This window comes from Hyalella azteca, unplaced genomic scaffold (assembly GCF_000764305.2).
Source record: "Hyalella azteca isolate HAZT.00-mixed unplaced genomic scaffold, Hazt_2.0.2 contig7416, whole genome shotgun sequence".
NCBI classification, from domain to species: Eukaryota; Metazoa; Arthropoda; class Malacostraca; order Amphipoda; family Hyalellidae; genus Hyalella; species Hyalella azteca.
In genome coordinates, this window is record NW_025937542.1 from 207,684 (window position 1) to 230,400 (window position 22,717).

General features: G+C 39.1%; 2 protein-coding genes across 2 annotated transcripts; one reads left to right on the top strand and one right to left on the bottom strand.

Moving 5' to 3' along the window:
- The first annotated feature begins 400 nt into the window (after positions 1 to 400).
- Positions 401 to 6,068, top strand: LOC108674827 (lysozyme). The gene is made up of 3 exons (XM_018162800.2): positions 401 to 516; positions 4,836 to 4,956; positions 5,504 to 6,068. The coding sequence occupies exons 1-3, from the start codon at positions 427 to 429 to the stop codon at positions 5,716 to 5,718; spliced, it is 426 nt and encodes a 141-aa protein (XP_018018289.1). The 5' UTR covers positions 401 to 426; the 3' UTR covers positions 5,719 to 6,068.
- Positions 6,069 to 14,946: 8,878 nt separating this feature from the next.
- LOC108674826 (prostaglandin E synthase 3) lies at positions 14,947 to 22,159 on the bottom strand. Its single transcript, XM_018162799.2, has 5 exons — positions 22,043 to 22,159; positions 19,078 to 19,264; positions 17,802 to 17,981; positions 16,592 to 16,734; positions 14,947 to 15,698 (listed from the first exon to the last, which is right to left on the bottom strand). Coding segments are annotated over exons 1-4 (498 nt in total). The 5' UTR covers positions 22,045 to 22,159; the 3' UTR covers positions 14,947 to 15,698; positions 16,592 to 16,605.
- Between the last annotated feature and the right edge of the window lie 558 nt (positions 22,160 to 22,717).

Genomic DNA, 22,717 nt, shown 5'->3' on the forward strand with positions numbered 1-22,717 from the left:
TATCACGTCAACGTATTTATTTCCCACAAACACTACAATTCAGGTGCATTGTTCGTTCACACCCCTGCGTTAACATTTTCATCGTTAGAAAGTGCATTTTAATGAACTTATTTTCCGCGATAATATTTTTAGCATCATGCCGCAATAGTTGTCAATCAACTGTAGCAATAAAATTGTACGAAATGCGGTGATAATGCGTTGTTATAAATGCAGAAATAATGGGTAGTGACATGATTATGCGTCGTACGCCATTTACTTTTTCATGAGTGTTCCCCGAATTCTAGACTTTTCCTTGCCGAGATACCGAGGCGTGGGAGACCAGCCAAGGTTATCACAGAAGAGCAGGTGATAGAGATCTTGGATAAATAGCTTATAAATGCGCTCACTTCTTTACCTTTATTATAAGCGAGCAAAACGACCTGAAAAATGCTGAAAATTGTTCTCTCGATTGTCGTGGCGCTGGCATGTGCAGCCACTGCCGAGCTCACCGACGATTGCCTGGCATGCATGTGTTACGTAAGTCTTTTCCTCTTTATTTCCAAACTATTTCTGAAAAATAATAATAATAATAATAATAATAGTAATAATAATAATAATTGTAATAATAATAATAATAATAATAGCGGTTTCAGCGTTTAGTAGGCCGAAGGCCTGTCGCCGATTCTTAACGCCGCAGAACATTCACAGCATTTTGCGGTCTCGAACTCGCAACGCACTGCTACAATTCTGTTGTGCTTAACCGCCCGGCCTATTTGCCGATTCTGACCAGAAACTGGCGCACTGAGCTGGGAACGAACCCGCGCCTCTCTGCGCCAATCTTGGTACTCTGAACTTTAACCACTGGGTCACCCTGCCCAGTGTATTATGAGTTCAACAAAGATTTTCTGGTTGGCATGTGTGACGTAATTCATTTTCTTCTTTATTTCCAAAGTATTCCTGTGTTATGAGTTTCACAACGATTGCCTGGTTTTCCTCTGTAACGAAGTCATTTTCTTCGGCCTTTTCAAATATTTCTCTGTAGTGAGTTGCACAAGGATTGCCCGAAAGGCAAGTTCTTTGCAAGTCATTTTCGTTTGGATTTTCAAAGTACTTCTAAGCTGTAATTTCCTTTATAACTTATGAGATGGGTTTCTGAAATCCACTATTAGCCTTATATGCAACCATCAAACGAACATTCTACGACAGATTTACTATTTTATTTATTATCTGTGAATTGCGTCTGAGTTACTGAACTCTGAATTATGAGATAAAAAGCAAATAATTTCGTGTTAGAAATTCCATTAAATTTATTATGAGGATATCTAATTTTTCCGAGCTAACACGTAGTTGATCTCTCACCAGAATATTTTGTTTAAATTTTACTTACTTACTTATTTTATTTAACTTCGATATGGGTAAATAAATCACCGGTTATTTAAGGCATTTACCAAAAACGGTTGAATTATTTCAAAATTCGGATGAGATATTAAACTGTTGCTAAGCAATTCATATGAATACTGTATATTAAGAAAATATTCGCTCGCATTTGATCAGAGGCAATGAGAAAACGTTCGTGGCTTATAATTAATAATATTAATAGAAAATTTTCCGATTATTGCTGATATATTTGAAGCATTGGAACCATAAGTTGCAGCTGCTTTCCATAAATCCATAAAAGAGACGCTGCTTTTCATTAACTAATCATTTAATTGGAACTAATCGTGCATTACGCTCGATACCAATTTTGAGTAAAATTAATTTGAACTCAGCTTAGTCCTAACCTTTCCATCTGTATAAAATGTGTCTGAAAAGATGTCAGACTTCTTAAATTTGTATGGCTCACTTGTGTAACTTGATCAGCGTGTCTATTCTTATTCGGGATGGGCGAGATATTGATCACCCATTACAGAAGCCTTTATTAACTTCTCCACAGGCAACATCATTTTATAGAAAAAAATGATTGATGGTAGTTTGCGTTTGAGTATAGCTATAGATATGCAATTCAGTTCCCTGTCATGAGATTTTCACACCAACAACACATGCACGAGGTTGTTGTATTGTACCACACAAATATTTTACCACATTACCACATTCTGAATTTTTTATAACGTAGGAACTTGTTCTTCTATCAATTTTCTATAAATCAACTGAGGAGGTAAAGATTTAATGAACTTGATATTTTTAACACTGTTGACAACGGAAGCATTGATGAAATTGTGAAATAGGGCGATAGTAGGGCTCGCACTTAAGTAATAGTGGGGCTCGCTCGCAATAGTAGGGCTCGCACTGAAGTAATGGGCGATAAAAGAGTTAGTTTATACTCGTAGAATAGAATAGAAATGTCGGCACTGAAGAAATTGGCCCATGGCCTGTTGCCGATTTTTGTATTTTTCGTGACTTGATTCACAAGGGATCCGGCCTTATGAACCCGATCTTTCCATAACTGACGATTGATTGAGATAGCTGCTGGACTTATTGCCTAGTCCGTAAGGTGCTAGGCATTTCAAGACTGAACATATGCTCCTGCATAGCTTCGTAAAGTCTGTTCCTGAAGGCGTTCATACTCGGAGCTTCTGAAAACAATATATATAACAATCTTAAGATGCAGCAGGAAATGGCTTTCCTCGAGTTATTGCTGACAAAATCACAAACCATTCACGAATATCCCAACATACATTTAATATCCAAACATTACTATTCACAAAAGTTTCACTAACAGTAGAGCGCAAGGTGCTCCACTAGTATTAGATTGCAAGCGACGAGGTCGGATAATTGCAACGAACATGAGTATTCGACTGTGGCAACATCGCGGCGCTGGCTTTACTCGATCTTTCCGCTGCATTTGACACGGTCGACCACGCCACCTTGTTGCGTCGGCTAGACGTATCGTATGGCCTGCGAGGTACGGTGCTGCGGTGGTTCGAGTCTTACCTCGACAATAGACTCCAATGTGTTCGTCGCGGGCTCTCCTCTTCTACACCATCGACGGTCACCTGCGGTGTACCGCAGGGCTCGGTTCTCGGCCCAATACTCTTCCTGCTATATACTGCCGACGTGTTGCACATAATTGATTCACACAGCTTGAATCCGCACATGTTTGCCGACGACACCCAAATCTATGGCTACTGTGCGCCGGCGGACGCTGCAGCGCTGCAAGACCGGATGTCTGCCTGCATGGACGCCGTTTCAGACTGGATGCGTTCCAACCGGNGGCTATACGTATACGGCTCTTGGTTAAACCGGCCTGTAGAAAAGCCGGTCGTTCCTCCTATATCTGTATAACTCGCGAACGAAAGCAAAATAAAAATTGTCACCAGCTAAACATCAGAGTTGAGAGGTTAGGTAATTATATACAAAGTTTCCTTGAAATCTGTTCAGTAGTTTAGAAGAAATTTCTTGATCGCCGCGAATTTAAGTGATAAATTACCCGGCGATACAGGCCGAATATAAGGAAGTGTGAAATCAAGAATGACGGTGAAATGAAAAAAAAACTCGCAAACTAAGGTAAAATCGAAAAAAAATTTTATAAGCTAAAAATTACCGTTTGGTAGTTAGGCATGCATACTCAAAATTTCGTTCAAATCTGTTCAATATTTGGAAGAAATTCTTTGATCACTGCGAATTTCGGCCTGTTTCGCAATATACGCGTAACTCACGAATGAAGGTGAAATTAAAAAAAAAGTTACGAGCTAACATCACCGTTATGTTCTGATGAATACGTGTTCCAAGTTTCATAGAGCTGCGTTCATTAGTTTGGGAGCCAGGAATTTAAAAGCGAAGAAAACAGCCAGAATATTAACAATTTCTTAAAAATGAAAACGTTGATATTACTTGATAATTGAATTTGGAGATTGGGCGTGAGACCGGCTACAAGTCCGGCCGTAAATTCGCCCGAGACGTCCTAGGTTTCTAGTGCTGAAACAGTTAAAACAGCTGAAAAACACAGTGGTTCACTAAATGGGGTTCTATCTGCGAAATACACATTTGTGTTTAGCCTTTCTCTTTTAAAATTGCAGCGTACTAAATGTCAAGAAAGAGGCGTATGTCTGTGGGGGGCGATAGAAATTCACCAGGGAGCCAAAGGGGGCGCCAGCCTGAAAAAGTTTGGAAACCACTGGTCTAGACAGATGGATGGCTACAGGACTAGATGGTCTGGACAGCTAGAAGGGATTTAGACAGAAATTGTGTTGTTTAAACACCTTAGACAGATCTAGAGAGGTCTAGAAACATCTAGACAGATCTAAAGAGCACTGACAGACCGAGAGAGGTCTAGAAACATCTAGACAGATTTAAGGAGCTACTAACAGATCTAGATCTGTCTAGACACATCTAGACAGATCTTAGGAGCTACTGACAGATCTAGAGAGGTCTAGAAACATCTAGACAGATCTAAAGAGCTACTGACAGATCTAGAGAGGTCTAGAAACATCTAGACAGATCTAAAGAGCTACTGACAGATCTAGAGAGGTCTAGAAACATCTAGACAGATCTAAAGAGCTACTGACAGATCTAGAGAGGTCTAGAAACATCTAGACAGATCTAAAGAGCTACTGACAGATCTAGAGAGGTCTTGAAACATCTAGACAGATCTAAAGAGCTACTGACAGATCTAGAGAGGTATAGAAACATCTAGACAGATCTTAAGAGCTACTGACAGATCTAGAGAGGTCTAGAAACATCTAGACAGATCTAAAGAGCTACTGACAGATCTAAAGAGGTATAGAAACATCTAGACAGGATCTTAAGAGCTACTGACAGATCTAGAGAGGTCTAGAAACATCTAGACAGATCTAAAGAGCTACTAACAGATCTAGCAAGATTTTATTGATGCAACTATTCCCTGCGTGTGTTTTCAGGTGTCAAGCGCCGGGTGCGTGATGCCAGACCCGCCCTGCCATCAGGAGTCCTGGGGCGTCGTGTGCAGCCCCTGGGGCTTCACGGAGCCTTACTGGAAGGATGGCGGCAGGCTGGGTGGTGGTGAGCAGAACACATGCATACTTTGTTATTATATAGCATTGCTTGAAATATTGTATTATTATCTATCATTGTTTGAAGTACTTTATTATTATATATCATTGCTTCAAGTTTATTATTATTATATGTCGTAGCCTGAGGTACTTTATGATTATATATCATTACTTGAAGTACTTTATTTTTATATATTATTACTTGGAGTACTTTATTATTATAAATCATTGCTTAAAGTTTATTATTATTATATGTCATTGCTTGAAGTACTTTATTATTATAAATCATTACTTGAAGTACTTTTTTATTATAAATCATTACTTGAAGTTTATTATTATTATATGTCTTTGCTTATTATTTGGTCATATGTTATATGGTATATTATATGGCATGGTTTATATTATATGGTTATATATACTGTCCAAATAGTAACACACTTCCTGCACATAGCACCAATATTCCCTACTGGCGGGCCAAACACGGCCAGGATGACCCACACGAAGACAAAAATACATCGTTTTTTTAAACAAAGTCCCATTTATTTCTGTGAGTGCAGACTTCCAGACGTGCGGTGCAGACTGGGACTGCAGCGAGGCTACGGTGCGCGGGTACCTCGCTCGCTACGTCATCGACTCGTCGGCGACGTGCGAGACGTACGCCAGGGTGCACATCGGGGGACCTCAGGGTGCGAGCGCCTCGTATACGCTCGACTACTGGTACGATGTTAGGGACTGCCTCGATAACGGCAGCTTCACGCCCCCGCCTGCATGAGTTCGTTGTGAAATGATCAGCGCTACCTATACACGAACACTCAATACGTGTATTATTAATCCGAAGTAAAATTATCAGTGCTGCCTACACTCAAACTCAATACGCGTATTATTCATCCGAATTAAAATTATCAGTGCTGCGTGGACTAACACTCAATAGCGAATCATATAGCCGAAGGACAGCAACGTTTGGCACATCTGTACCTAAATTCTTCGACTAAATCTCCCTGTTAAATTTGCATCAGAATTCATCTCATTTTCTTACTATAAATTGTGTTAATCTAAATTGTTCCGTAACAACAAGAAGTAAGTAAAGGATAATTACGAAATCCCAATAAACTTAACAATATTTTTAGTATTATTTTTTTCCTGAGCAGAAAATATATATCGTGCGCCTGTCCATTTCAATTATTGTTTAGGGGATTCTGCAATAATGGAATAATTAGCTGCTAATGGCTGACACTTAAAGGAATAGCAGAATAAAAGAAAAATATTTCAAGTCGGCTCAACTTTTTTGGAAATGTCATAAACTTGAGTTTTAACGGAACTTACACTCATACAGAAAGTCTCAAATGTTACAAAAGAACTGGGACAGAATTATTCTCGCAGACGTAATTTTTACGATCATTCCGTGATTTACTGCATTAATTATTTAGATATTTCTTATTAGTCAAATTTCAGAACGATGTATAGTGGTGCAATTAGTGTGGCTTTCGGACTCAGCAATCATTTCATGTACGATTTTCTTCGGAACATATATCCATTAAGGTAGCGTAGAACTTTTTGTTAAAACATCTTGCTTGACATCCACAGCTTCTCTGTTTTTTTTTTACAAAAGTTGGGAATTCAATTAACATCAACGATTGAATTGAACACTTCTTTTAAAAACTTGTTTTCGTCAGAATTAAGAGCATAGACAAGAATCCATACAAATTTCTTCTTCAAATTTCAATCATAGAGAATCGTGAAGCTTCACATCGGCATCTAAATTCTGCTCCTGCGGAGGCCACGAATTTTAATTTTTGCAATACGACTAAAATTTCACTTTTCTTACTCGCATAACGCATCTGCATTTTCTGTAAAACATGATGAAACATTCATATTGAGTACTTAATTGAAAAGCTTTTCAGAATATTTTTTACAGCACTGAGTTTTGATAGAAAATTTGCGCCCTTTTGTAAAATTAATAATTCGGTCGCATTAATTTTTGAATTATTAGGATTCGGTTGAAAAACGCGTGCACTTTAGAAATGAAACGCCTCTAATGAGCAGCTTTTGTTGCCATGGAAAATATTTGTGTTTGTGCTGCAGAACTGAAAATCGTGCAAATGTATAGAATTGTATGTATATTTAATGAGACTATCATCTTTTGCTAGGCCGGAAAATGAAAATTACTTTTTGGTCGTGATAAAAAAGTCGCCCCAATTGTTCTCTTGATCAATTGATCCCAGTTCGAAAAAAAAATCCGAATTGAATGCACAGCAGAATCCGAAAAAAGTTAATTTCACAATTAAAAGTGTAATTTTGGCCTGAATACAAATCAAAAATTAGATATGCCAGGCTTTCTCGTGTCCGTTCCCTGTACATTCCTCAGTACACTTCATTGACTGAGATTTTTAAAGCGACGATAAACTTCGCACGACATCCGCACGCATTTCGAGGCTCTGAATGATGCCCATGCGTCCTGATATTCCTGGATTAAAATGTCAACAGGTATTTTTTTAACATTATCATTTTATTCCACTTTTCACCCATGCTATATGGATTACTCGAACGAGTCCAGTGAACGGGGAAAAGTAGAAGGGCGATTCGAATTGGAGTTTATTTTATAGGTTTATTTCTGAGCGTAAAATCATTGCTTAACTTACATTTTCTATTATGATTGGATGCAAAAAAACTTGCGCAATAAAGTGCTTTGACAGAACATTGGTGATATTAAATTGTCAAAAGGGAAAAAATAAGTTAAACACAAAGTTATAGAAACTAGAAAACCTTTGCAAGCTTGTATCCATAAAGTTCTATCCAAAGTTTCATGCATCCATAAAGTTCCATGTATCCGTAAAGTTGCATCCAACGTTCTCGATATGTACCATTTCCAATACGTGTTCGATGATTAAATAAAGAACCGGCCGTTTCAAAACTGAACATTCACTTCAGCGTTCAATTATTTATTGATGCCTTAATTAGAAAATCATATAATAGAACACAAATACATTTAAAGTTGTTAAATTTTCCTTCTTATATAATTATTTGTGGTATGAAAATTTCATGTTAGAGAAAAACTAATCCTGGAGTTCACGAGTAGCTGTCTTTAGAAAATAGGATTATGACGAGTCGTGAAGGGAGTTGGAACTTGTAATGGCAATGAGCAAGATTCAGATTGTATATGCTCATTAAAATTTCTAAGCGCTTCTGAGAAGATCGTGAGATGATGACACCGTCAGAGAGAAGCCATTACCTCTGTATCATCTGTTTGCACTGCGGGTAAGAAAGTGAGTCACTATTCGCGCAATTTTACCCATTCATTTTCCTACGTGAAGAGTTGATATAATTAAGTAGCGCAATACCTGCACCGGATGTTGCGACAATGTCATCACAGCTGCCGCCATCACGCGGTGAACAGGCCGCCGTCAATCAACTCGTGATAGCCTGCTGCTTGCCTCGTCTCAAATTTTTTATTGCAGCGCTGTTATCGAACGACTGAATAATATGACAATTGTCATCAATAGAGTATCGTCATCAGTGGCCAATACGTGGAAAATTTGTCAAAAATTACACCAAATAAAAATAAGAAATGTAATGAGTTAAGTGCAAGCTGTGGTGGTCGTGCTGCAAGTCAGGGAAACCGCGTCCACGATGTTGACTTACAGTGCCTAGAAATTAACGAATAAATTATAATTAAATATATTTGATAAATATTGTTGTCCCGAATATATATTCACATTCAAAATGTCCCATCTCCCTTCATTCAATCTTTAGAGGGAACAGCTATTAAGTATCTTTATTCTCATCCGATGTACGCATTATAATTATTATTTATCTCTACGAAAATTATTTTTAGCGTTTATAATGCAATTTTTAGGAATGATGGAGTGATTTACTTCGACTTTGCTCATGTTGTTTCTTTTACCTATGGCTGACTGAAGCGCTGGGAAATATCGCTGAATTTCAATTCCCAGCTAATTTGTTAATAACACTATCTCTACAATAGATTGTCCGATTGAAAAAATATCAAGACTTTACTCATGGTTCTACTGGAATTTCGCCATTTGACAAATTCACGACTCAGCATTTCTCACATTTAACATTCCACCTTTATCGTAAAATCGTCACCGACAGGCAGTTACAAACAGAAAAAAAATATAACTCAGTACTCACTGCAGTGAGTGACAGAGAGCGGATTTTCTCGTCGACGAAAACGTGAAGTCACGGACGGACAGACAGACGTACAGACGGACAGACAGACGGACGGACAGACGGACATGGCGAGCTTAATAGTGCATTTTTTCCATAAATGAGAAAATGCGCTAAAAACAGTACTAGACGTAATAATATATTCAAAATTAATTACGAGCATTACATAGACTTCAAACTGAACCATTTTTTAGGTAATGTAGGGAACATTAATGAGTGTAACGGGGGATCTTGAAATTCCGGTAGCAACATTCGGTGCCTACGGAAGCCTTTACATGTAATTTTGGCTTCCAGCTTTTCGAACATTACGGTTACGTAAGGATGTAAGAGCGATGAACAATCAAATCTATTTTCATCGGCATGAGCGCTAGCTAAAAATTATACAAAAGAGAATTTTGAAGATAAAATAGATGATATAAATCTCAATTAATTTTAATCATTAGTTTAAATTTAATTTAATTTTAATTCTTTTAATTTAATTTTAATCGATAGGCCACTCCGATTAAAGACTGATTAAATTGTCAAGTAGTCACGATCAAAAAGATTGTAAAATGCTTCACTTTATCACCTATTTAATTTACAAGTGTAGCTGGTTTAAATTATCCCATAATGAGGGCGTCTCGGTGCGAGTCTTTGCTTGTCAGAAGCTCTTTGAGGTTTCTCATCCTCAGGGACATTGTTCCTGAGCACCCCACAACAGCTCACGGTAACTGACCGCGAGTCTCAGTTGTGAAATTAACTTGTTACCAACACACATCTGTCGTTGAATCTACGTTAAATCAAAAGTTAATTGGTTGAATCATCGTTTATTCAACGTTGTTCCAACGTCTTTTGTCTGGTGGGATATACGTAGCGTTGCAGTCGCTGCCCTCGTCCGCCCCGCTCATTCATTGCGGCCGACCTCTCGAGCATGAGATCTTTTGTACAAGTATCTTATTTCAGTTAATAATCAATGTCTCTATCGTTCATAGTTACTTTAAATTTATTTGGTTCTTCATTACCAGCTTCTTTTCAGTTTAGCCAATTGGTTGAGATCACCAAAATTAGAACAATGAGTTAAGTTTTCGAACAATGCAGCTATTTCTAAAAAAATATAACTCAGTACTCACTGCAGTGAGTGACAGAGAGCGCATTTTCTCGTCGACGAAAACATGAAGTCACGGACGGACAGACGGACGGACAGACGGACATGGCGAGCACAATAGTGCATTTTTTTAATAAATGAGAAAATGTTCTAAAAATATGGTAGAAATCAACGAGATGGCCTGGTGGAGCGTTGAGTTTCGTGTTCGAGATCCGTAGCTATCTGTCAAAATTCTGCCATGTCTAGAATTGCAGACAGGCAAATCATGGAGTGAATCGCGTGCGTGAGACCCACAACAAGTTATGAGAATTTTGGGAAGTTCAGAATCGGCGAAGGTCCTAGTGACCTTATCTTCAGCAATGACAGCGCCATTCTATTCAATCACGCTATTCCTTATAGGCCATTACTCTCACTTATTGGTGAAGTATAATTGTTAATTTACTTAACAAACATTTTTTGGGGTCAAGTCTTCCCACCGTGTTGATGAGGACCAAATTATTTTAGCTATTTTGGCGAGGGTTTTTGGAGCGATTGAAAATTTCGCGTCACTTCCTATTCTCTTTGGGCAGGTCTCAGCACTGAACAGCTCGCGATTGTGTCATCATAAGTGAACGCTGTTCTGTTGTTTCTTGCTCTTCCGGCTTTGTCCTCCTTCACTATGAGACTTTAAATCATTCTTGATGATATATTATTATGAATTTTCGGTACTATCAGATACATTTGACAAAATTTATTAAATGTGATTCTCAAGAAGCGTAACCGAAGTGAAAAAGTTCTTTCGTATAAAATGACAATTTATGATAAAATTTTGTAATTCAATCCGAGTTGGCTTCATGTTTGTCCGTATGAACGTTCTTAACTCAACTTCGGTTAGATTTGCAAAACTTCAGAAAATTCGTAATAAACTCGACAATAGATTAAGAAAAGATGTGCCCTATCTTCTTCTTGCCCCAAAAATATAGCCTCTGTTGAACAATTCATGAATGCGAATTTAGGTTCAATTGATTCAAACTCTGAATCTGCTGTGCATGCAATGTTGTTCGAACGAAACGTGCTATTTACTTTAAGCATGGGACTCAATCCGTAGATGCCAAAGGAAAAAAACTAATAAATAGCATTACTAATTAAATTTAATACTATTCTATGACAGTTTCAATAAATAACTCGATTTTATACGATTTCAATTAACCAACATGCAACGTGAACTGAATGGAGCTCAGTGTAAACTAAGCCTATCAAGGCTCAGCTGGAACCGGGAGAATATTAAAGCGAGGAGCTGGGATTGGTCTAAGCACTAAGGCGGGTGTCTGTAAGTCTGAGCACCGAGGCGGGCGTCGCGTGCCTAGCAGCAGCGCCCCAGTGCCGCCGCTCAGTCGATTATCGCGGTGCTTAGCGCAGGATCAGCGAGGATTTATGGCTCTGATGGAGGTGCTTCTAAACGTACGTCGCTAACGATTTTATCATCCAACCAGTTACTGAAGATGCGTGTGCATTAAGTTTCTTAGTTCATCAGGTTGGATGCACTGCTCTCCTAGTAATCAAATACTTCTTATTAATCCAAGATTATCGTAAACTACTGAGTCAACCATTTCACGAGTAAGAATTTATTACCAAATTTCCAACATTAAACCTGCCTTGTTTGAAAACTTAACCATCAATTCAACTTCAAGTTTTCCACATATTAAAAACTAGATTATTATTATTATTCTACGAAGCAATTATCGTGGCGCCTGGTTCAAACAAACATCGAGAGCAAGTTACACATAAGTTTAATAGTAAGCCAAAAAATAATAAGTCACGGAAAAGATGAATACGGATGAAATGACTAAGCACGAGATTAATAGGCTCTACGAAATAATTCTTTCTTTATGCGTCGACGAAACAACGGCAACAAAGGAGCCGAGGATACGGAGGCCAGCGGATTGTTCCAGATTCTGGCGGCGGCGACCGGGGGGAACGCTCTGTCACCGACGGTAGATAGTCGTGTAGATGGTACGGCAAGGTCCACTGTTGATGACTAAGGCAGTTGCCTTCTAGAAGGCAGATCCGGCACGCACTGCAGACCTTTCACGAGAAAAGGAGGCGCCAGACCGTGAAGGCATCGGAGCGTCATAACAGCGACCCTGAATTGCGTGCACTGCTGCGCAGCCAGTATAAATCGTGCAAATTCGGCGTCACGTGGTCGAATTTCCGTTTCTTGTACACGAGTCACGCAGCAACGTTCATTACCGATTGCAGTTAATTAAGTGCCGTGGTCGGAAGTCCATAGAGTGTGGCATCGCCAAAGTTAAATCTGGTCAGAACAAGCGCCACCAAGGGCCTTGATGTACAGCGGCTGACGCTGCGAATACGTTGCAGAGCACCAAAATAAGCGGTGGTGACTTTGTATATGTACTTTTTCATAGAAAGTTTCGAGTCCAGCTGAACGCCGAGGTTGCGAACCGAAGGCACAGGCATGACGAACTTATTGATCATGCGTACATTGTTAGCCGGAAGCTGATGCTGGCACCGAGAAGTAGCAAACCAAATAAAGTCGTTTTTTGCGGCTTTCAGCTAGAGCCGGGTGGAGCACATCCAGTCTGGGACGGCGTCCATCCATCAGGCAGACATCCGGTCCTGCAACGCTGCAGCGTCAGCCGGCGCACAGTAACCATAAATTTGGGTGTGCTGAAATATGCGGATTCAAAATATATGAATAAATTATGTGCAAAACGTCGACAGCATACTATAACGGGGGGGTGGATAGCTAGAGGTCAGCATAGCCCAAGTCCACAGTGCTATTCATATACCTTCCCGAGCGTAACGCAGCCGGGCATCTTCACAGCGCCCACCACAACAGCGCAGTTCAGTCACAGGCCGGAGCGCATACAAGCCGGAGCCCAACTGGCCGGAGCGCAGCAGGCCCTACCGCAACAGCTACTCCTAACGTAACCTAGCCTAACCTGCGCCGCCTGTTGCGGTAGGGCCTGTTGCGCCCCGGCCAGTTGGGCTCCGGCTCTGTGAAGCAGTGGCTGTGTTGTGCAAAGCGGATTTACTGTTAGCCGGAGTTACTCACAGCTCATTGATCTGAGGCTATGTGTAGATATTGCATGCTGATGGTTGGCGTTGGGCCCAGGGCCTGTTTACGAGTCAATTTTATTACCCACGGCTGCGCTCCCATAACGGGAAGAGGATCGGGCCAGTGGTACGCTGCAAGTGACCAACGATGGCGTAGAAGAGTGCCCGTGTCGAACAATTAGGAATCTATTGCTGAGATAGGACTCGAATTACCGCAAAATTTTGCCGCGCAGAGCGAAAAATGCGTAAACTAACCGCAATAAAGTGACCCTGGTCGACCGTGTCAAATGCGGCCGGTCGATCGCTAGTAAAGCTAGTGCCGCAATGTCGCCGCCGTCTACTGCTCGCAGAATATCTGAAAGAAACTTCACAACAACGGTTTCCGTCGAGTGAAGATGACGGCATGCAGACTGAATGTGAGGCATGAGACCAGACTATTGAAGATGGTTATTCAGCTGTCGGGCCACAACGCGTTCCAGGAAGCGTTACATACATGATACATGTATAAGGTGATGGCCACCAATGCAATCGCCTGAAGTCTTACGAATGTTGGACTCGCGTCAGGGACAAGTTTATTATATACTATACTCTATATCAGTCATATTCCTCAGCTAAGACTTTTTTTACATGAATTATTCACGCCATAACAAAATTTGCTCCTGGCAGATTACTGGTTGTAAAATTGCTGCTTCGGACTCAACGCGGTATGGAAGCTGAGTGTTAAACTGTCAGAATTATCACCACCAAACAGCGTCTTCTATGTTATTCATTCTACTGCAAGAGAATAATCGTTAGGGGGGCCTCAGTACAGAGACGCTGACGGGGAGCTTGCATTACACAGGGCGTCTGATGATCGTTCCGTTTCTTCTCACCACGAATTGCATACGCGGATATCGAATAAAAAAAAAACCTTTTCATGCCTCTAGACTTTTCAAAATAATCACGAAGTGACTGGTAAAATAGAAGAACAATTCACAGCCTGGAGAGGATTTTGAAGGCCAAGTGCTAATTGAGTTCAGCCACGCTCGGCCAAAAATAAAAAAAAAACAATATTGCAAGTCGCACCAGACACCATGAGATGATCATTGTTTAACGCAGAACTGTGACTGTGAGAGCAGCGACAGCAAAAGCAGACTGTTTCTGCAATGATTTCAGGATGGAAATTCCAGTTATTTTCTTAATTTATAAGCGGAACATTACTAAACCGATTTACGGTAATCCTTTCTCAGATTATGGACTGAATTACTTGATCGCGACACCTCCAGGATAATTTTATTGAGCCATGTGCTTGTTTCTCTAGCATGACAAGTCGAAAAGATCATTGAAAGATACAATTGTCTACATAGATTACTCGTTTCATTCTTAGGGTGAACTCGTTATTTCACGTGAACTAAACAGTTAAGACAAGTTTATGTCATGGCACAAGTACTCTTTAGTACCCGTATGCGAACAAGTGATCAAATTTCGTACATGAATATAATTAAATTTTAGAAAAACACAGGAAGTTAACGGTAGTATACTAAGGTAACACAGTAAGGGAAAAGTTATCTGGCAATATGAAGGACACGTATAAAAATTTATGTCGAAACGATACTAGCCCAAATTAAATTTTTTAAAGATCACATTCTGGTTAACTATCTTGAGGTCGCAAATCAAGGGAAATGAGATTAAACGTTCGAGACATACTTTACTGAGAAAACACACATCCTGTGAAATATGACAAACTGGACTATAAATCACATGTAATAATAATGCCAAATCAAAAGTAATTCAAACTCTGGGCCCCGGAAAGAAACTTTGGTACACACAGAGCTTGACGATGGTAACCATAGCTAGCGACACAAACAGCACAGGCAACAGACATCGCGGTAATTTACAGCCGCCATAGTCTCTCTAAATTCGTCCACTTCATAACTTGGAAAAAGGATCGCGCCAGGCGACTGTTCCCCAGCGCAGCATTCAAGGCTAACTGATGCGTACCGCATCTGAAGAGTTTACATAACAATTAAATGCCGCAGAACTCGGTGATGGATAGGTCACGGCAAGTCTCTTTGCATAAAAATCAAATTTCCTTTTACAATATTCTGCCACGCAATGATGCTATCTACTTCAAAGATTCTCACTGAATTCTAAAGTAAGGCTATATACTGAAACGAGATCTCCAGGCTATCAGTAGCAACCAATAGCAAAAATTACAAATTAAAATAGATATGATAGGCTGGAACTAATAACTGCCTCACTGGAAAAAATGAATGCCTCAAAGAAAAGTTATTTCAGTAGACTAGAAACATAGAAAACAATCAATCAAGGAGAATCGAGAATAGGAGCGTTGGGAAACTGAGAGGTTTTTTTCTTCAGCTGCGGTACAAAGCTGAGGATCTAAGCTGTTGTCCGGAGCGACTGGTCGAACGCGGAGCACAGGACACCTGCAAATAATAGTAAATAAGAAACTTGAACAGCAAGCAAGTATGAATATAACTGAATTTAAAAGGTTCATAAAGGAGGCTAGCTTTAAAGTTTCTACACAGTCTTCTTTATAAGTCTCTAGACAGAGTTATAATGGTGCACAAGATACATCGTTGCAGAAAAATCATTCATAACATTTCCCATTGAAACTCTGATGAGTTGGAAGCATGGGAAGAAATTCCTACAGGTACTCCTGCATCCGTTCTGCCAGAAATCAAGCTGTTCATTTATTACCAGTACTGGAAAGGGTTCAAACATAGGGTGAGATTGATATCACTGTGAGTACCCAGGGACTCTGCCTGCAGCTAGTTCGCTTTCACAAGCAAAATATTTGAAGTCTAGATGACAGCCTTTGAATTGCCAACAACGACGCATAATAAAGGGTGCATACTGCATCAATTGCCTACATATCTGGACAACGTATCCCCCATTTGTCACCAAATGTCATTCATTTTACCAGAGGCATCATTACTACATAGTCTGATGGTGTTAGAAAAATGTAAGTTTATTCTTCAAGCCCCTTGGAGGTCCCTGCTCCTGAATAGTGGCAGGCACTTGCGGTAGATGTGTTCAATCCACTGCGAGGCGTCGCTAATTATCTACTTAGTAATTGCATCAACAACTTGGTGGTTTCCAAAAATTGTGAGGTTATGTGTGAGGTTATGACCACCAATAGATCTGTGATAATTTACTGGTGGCAGTGGGATTAGCGGCAGACTTTTACAAGAAATAAAAGAAAGCCAGCTTAATGGATGATTCAGATAATCACCAAAGCTCCAACACAAAATCCATTTCAATATAAAAAATTACCACAAGAAGCAAAGATCAGCATTCACCCATTACGTGAACTGACCAGCATTATTGAGTTTACTCCAGGTCAGGCAACGCCTCGTCGTCAGAATCAGTTTCATCCTCCGGGTCCAAATCATCCAAGGACGGTCTGCCGAATGCCTCATCGCCACCACCGGGATTCAAAGAGCCCATCTGCTGCATCATCTGTGAATAATGAGAGATTACAAGTGCATTTTCATGTCATCACCAAGTTCATTTTTATGTCATCACCAAGTTCATTTTCATGTCATCACCAAGTGCAGTTTCACGTCATCATCAAGTGCAGTTTCACGACATCACCAAATGCAGTTTCATGTCATCACCAAGTGCAGTTTCATGTCATCACCAAGTGCAGTTTCACGTCATCACCAGGTGCAGTTTCACGTCATCACCAAGTGCAGTTTCACGTCATCACCAAGTGCAGTTTCACGTCATCAGTGTTTCTCCAACGCCATCACTCAGTGTTTCTCCAAAGCCATCACTCAATGTTTTCCCACACATCACTCAGCATTTTTCCCACGCCATCACTCAGTGTTTCTCCAACACCATCACACAATGTTTTCTCACGCCATCACTCAGACCTTTTTCCCACGCCATCACTCAGTGTTTCTCCAACGCCATCACTCAGTGTTTCTCCAACACCATCACTCAGTGTTTCTCCAACACCATCACACAATGTTTTCCCATGCCATCACTCAGCATTTTTCCCATGCCATCACTCAGGGTTTCTCCAACGCCATCACTCAGGGTTTCTCCAACGCCATCACTCAGTGTTTCTCCAACGCCATCACTCACTGTTTCTCCAACGCCATCACTCTGTTTTCCCATGCCATCACCCAATGTTTTCCCACGCCATCACTCAATGTTTTCCCACGCCATCACTCAGTGTTTTTCCCACACCATCACTCAGCGTTTTTCCCACGCCATCACCAGTGTTTTTCTCACGCCATCACTCAGCATTTTTCCCACGCCATCACTCAGTGTTTTTCCCACACCATCACTCAGTGTTTTTCCCACATCATCACTCAGTGTTTTTCCCACACCATCACTCAGTGTTTTTCCCACACCATCACTCAGTGTTTCTCCTATACCATCACTCAGTCTTTTTCCCACACCATCACTCAGCATTTTCTCAAGCCATTACTAAGAGTATTCTCACACCTAAGTGGCATGGTAAAAGGTTAGATGAATAATTATTAGTTTTTGTGGCATAACAGAACCAAGCATCATACCTGTTGAAAATCGTCTCCTTCAACATCGCTATCGTCGTCTTCATCCTTCCACTTGGAAAAGTCAACCTTAAGCCAGTGTTGTTTGATTTTCTGCTTTAGGAGATGTGGCCAGAATGGACCTGATTCTTTCTTCATTAGCATTATTTCAATGTTGCGATCCCTCACAACTTTACGACTGGCCTGTCAAAAAATAATATAGATTCAGCCTCTTGAGGACAGTCATAAATTTATGATGGCATTAAGCATAAAATCCATTTATAAGTCAACTTTTGAATCAGAATAGGTTGAAAATTTTTCAGTGTCACAGAATTTATAATTAAATCAGTAACTTTGAAATTTATTTCAAATAACCTAGTGAGTAAGAAAAACCACCTATTTATTTTATGTCCAAAAATTTGAATAGCTAAATAAAAAAAAACACAATGTTATGGGGGATTGATTGCATTCAACAGTTGAATTCCGAATTCAAATAATTCATTCTAAAATTTCATTCATTCAAATAATTCATTCATGCCTATAATCAATATGAAGAATACTTGTAAATAAATTAAAATTTATATTCATTTCATATCATTTGTTACCAAGAAACCTAATTAATTTGTAGTGAAAATCTATTACTTCAAGGAAAAATAAGATATCAATGTGATAGGCCTGGATATTAGTATAGAGGAATAGTTTCTAAATTTATTGACAAGCCTTAACACCAAATAACAATTATACACTGACATTTTCAAGTATATAAGTTCACATTCAGAAGGATTCTTCTATTTGTCAGTTGATACATATTAGTACTGTAGGGCGCTATCATAACAGTCAAGGTAGCATTGGCAGCTGATGCCCCAGCAAGAGCTGGTGCTTGGTGACATAACAATAGATAGCCTATAAAAGCTCCAACCACTAGTCTGCCATCAGTAGTAATAATAATTGCATAAGCAGCATAGCTGAATTCTCTGCAAAACCTCACCCTAATTGCTAGAGTCATTTACCTTTCAAAAAAAATTCTGTATAGTTTACTCAATATTAATATCACTCTTGTTAACTCACATTCTCCTGCTAGAATCACATCAGACATAGAACATTTCTGTGTGTCCTCAAGAACATGTAAATAGTATATAAATAAATATAATATTATATCAGTAAAAACCTCTATGTCAGTGCCACAGAAAAGGTGCTAACATCATAGTTAGCTGAATATAATTCAAAGTTGACAATTTTCCAAAACTCCCACTCACAATTGTAAAAAAATTGAGCATTGACAGGCTTGAATAGCACTTACTGCAGCATCAATTTCATCAAAAAGCTCTAAAGTGTTCTCATATGATTTGTTCTCTGCTCCTCCAGTTCCTTTGAAGTAAACTTTGCTAGGTTCTATGGTGACGATGGCATCTTTACAATCTTCTACACAGATGGTAATGTAGATCATGTTTTTTCTTTGAGCCCATGTCACTGGTGCTGGATGAGCCCTGATGAAGAAAAACATATATGTACTTGAACATTAAAGCACAACAAATATTTCTTGCCATACACATGCAAGTTGATAATAAAGCATTATTTCACACAGCAGATTATTATGGACTTGTAATATCAAAAACACTTCTATTGACCACCATCTTAGCTGGCAATTCCATATAACAAGTGTCCAACAGAAAAAAAATCTCCTTTGACCGTTCATGATAGCCACAAATTGTTTCTAAATCCTCTTGAAAGATTCATGATTTGCTAGTTTGTCTAATTTATGAGTTTTTTCAGTGTTCTTCTAGTTTGGTTATGTTGGTTTAATTTGTTGACTTGCAAAAAGTACCATGATCAAGGCATATACATTCACTAATCACAATGTTCAATGTGCTCAAATCTGGCAGTATCACTAAGAATTATACTATATAGATATATACCTATGCTATATATAAGACCTAAAATCAATACTGAATGTCTGAAAAAATGGAAAATGCATTATTAAGTTTCTTTAATGAATGAATTTAGCATGCTATAATGCGCCTTCTTCCATGGTCTGGTTCCTGCCATTCCTGAAGCCACACAATTCCCACAATTTCAACCAACTCTAATTTGATCCCTAATTAATGGCACAATCGAATTAATGGCACAATTCTGATGCTGTGTGACTAAATTCGGCAGATTGTGAGACTAATTCCGACAGCGCTTCAAAATCGTAATTTGTAATTCCGATGCTATGTTGGAATTCTAACGCCCTGTTTGAGCTGTATTGGAATACGAAACAGCTCGGAACGAGCTGTGCATGTCTAATTCTGAGCTGTGTTGGAATTAGTTTTTATGTGTCTAAAACCATCTCTTACCTTAATCATCTATTAATTTATTTACAACTTAAAATCAGCAAGTAATAGTATACTTAAAGGGTTCCTAATATATTCACAGACTATTTAAAAGTCTCAAACCATAATATTCTTTCTACACAAACAGTTTATCACTATTTGGTAGAGTAAGGTCAACTATCAACTTTGACACGTGTTTTGATGTTCTCACTGACACTGGGTGACATGGACTTTAGCTCTGAGGATCTTAACATTTTCCTGCCAGGCCTAGTGTTTTGCAGAAATATTGCGCGCAATAGTATGCGTCACTATTTCAACCATCTACTGATCTACGCATGTGTGGAACTAAGACAAAGCTTAATATAAACTTTATAAAGGAAAAAGTTTAAAAGTGTCGGAATTATCAATGATGTCTGAATAGGGTAAACGCGGTATATTCCGACACATTAAGGACGCATCAAGAAATGAAAAACTATAAAAAAAAACCGTATGCGTTATGTAAGTTCTGTTGCCTTCACATGACCCTCAAAACACTTCACTACGCGTCAGCAACGATGAAACGTCACAAAATGTTGCCATATTTATTAAAAAGCCTTTAGAATGGAAACCTACCAAATCCCTATATTCCGTCACTTTGTGTGGCAACATCCGACACGTGGTGAGTCGTATTGCGTCAGCGCTTCAAATTTAACAGATACGTATTGCCGACATCCACGTGTTCGAATTCCGTTTGCTGTGTGAGCTGTATTGGGATACAACACGGCTTTGAATTAGAACACTAACGAATATTGAACACTACTTAATTACGTTTTAATTAACAGCTATTAGGCTTTTAATTAAGCAAATTTCAATTTTTGTACAAAGCTTTGAACGATCTGTGTGTGTCCAATTCAAGTTGTGTCGGAATTAGTTTTCATGTGTCTAAATCCAACATCTCAACTTAATCATCTATTAATTTATTTACGACTTGAAATCAGCAAATACAAGTATACTTAAAGGATTCCTAATATATTCACAGACGTATTTAAAAGTCTCAAACCATAATATTCTTCCTATAAAAACAGTTATTCACTATTTGGTACTAGAGCCATGTCAACTGTCAAATTTGACACATTTTTCGATGATCTCACCACGTGGCATGCATTGTCTCTCTTCGGATCTCAATATTTTCCCACTAGATGGCCAAGACCTAGTGTTTTTTGCAGTATTTCGACACGCAAATGTATGACGTCACCATTTCAACCATCAATGAACGCATGGAACTAAAACAAAGCTTAATATAAAGGAAAAGCTGGAGAGGTGATGGAATTACCTACGATGTCGGAATATACCGCGTTTACCCTAGGGAGTAGGGGCGCCTAGGCTACTGGCAAATTACGGGTCTACTTATAGCTACGACTCAAAAATGAACTGGAAGAGTTGACAAAACTCTGCTTTGCCACTAGGCCTATGCAAGTTTGGAGTTCTGACTAGCTAATTCTTCACAAGCAAATTTAACAGAATTGGTTCATAGATGATGGCTTCATTGGCTTATGCATTGAAAAGATATGTAAGTTCTGCTCAATTTTCTAGACTCCAGTTGGGTCTATCACAATTCAGTGAAATCACAATACCTAGAAAATACTACATTTGGTTCAATAATTTATAATTTCAATGAGGAAATAATGTGTGAATCAAAACAGCTATCGGCTGGCAGCCTAGCACAATAGTAAACAGTATATTTAGCTAATTAGTATTCATCTCAGATGCCAAATTGAATTGTCACTTCCTAAGGCAGCAAGGCCCGGGCCAAATGCAACTTTGACCTATTTTCAAGATCGTCTCGTGATTAATAACAAACTTGAAAACCTTCGACCACCTTTATGATCCCCACAGCCAACAGGTCTAGATAATTTCAAAAGAACCAAAAATTAATTTTCATATACATGAATAAGTTTTCCAGAAAATACTTACATGTTTAATTGCGAGAGACAATTTTGTATCAGACGAACGCTCGACCACGCTGTTTCGTTTGTTGTGACTCGTATAAATGGGACAAGCAACCATTCGTCTATAGATTGAAATGGCAATGGCTCATATTACCAAAGTCTAATCAAAATATATTTTCAGCTTCTCTAATTTTTACTAAATACAGGAAGGCATTGCACGATTGTATGAATCAATTATAACAAAAATTGGCACAAAATGTATTATATGGGAGTAAGTTCCAGAACACTCGATTCTAACCGGTATGGTTCTAGAATCAAATAGCTCAGACAAGTAGAATTTAAGACTGTAATGGTATATAGTATTAGCATGGGGCTGGTTTACTCAAGAGCCTAAGTTTCACACTATTTGTTACTTTCCAAACGTATGAGTCACGCCTCAGACAACATGGGTCCAAACAATGATGATATACCGATGCCCATTAATCCTTTACCGAGTATGTTAAATCAAGTCTAACATTAAAGAGTTAGAATGAATGATGGAATTAACCAAATTTCTGTGTTAGAGAGCAAGTTTTCTACTGGTTTACTCGTAGATTTATGTTCTTGCATACCGCAAAACTGGCTCAATGCGCCAAATCACTGCACTTCCAATCTTAAGTCTTTTCACAACGAAAGATGTTGAAATTGTTTACAAAACTTG

Coding starts and splice junctions, on each gene's coding strand:
- LOC108674826 (XM_018162799.2), bottom strand. Junction 17,982..19,077: donor TTGATGAAATTGATGCTGCA/GTAAGTGCTATT, acceptor ATTTTTTGACAG/GCCAGTCGTAAAGTTGTGAG. Junction 16,735..17,801: donor AAGGAGACGATTTTCAACAG/GTATGATGCTTG, acceptor CATTATTCACAG/ATGATGCAGCAGATGGGCTC.
- LOC108674827 (XM_018162800.2), top strand. CDS start 427: ATGCTGAAAATTGTTCTCTCGATTGTCGTGGCGCTGGCATGTGCAGCC. Junction 517..4,835: donor GCCTGGCATGCATGTGTTAC/GTAAGTCTTTTC, acceptor GTGTGTTTTCAG/GTGTCAAGCGCCGGGTGCGT. Junction 4,957..5,503: donor TGGCGGCAGGCTGGGTGGTG/GTGAGCAGAACA, acceptor CTGTGAGTGCAG/ACTTCCAGACGTGCGGTGCA.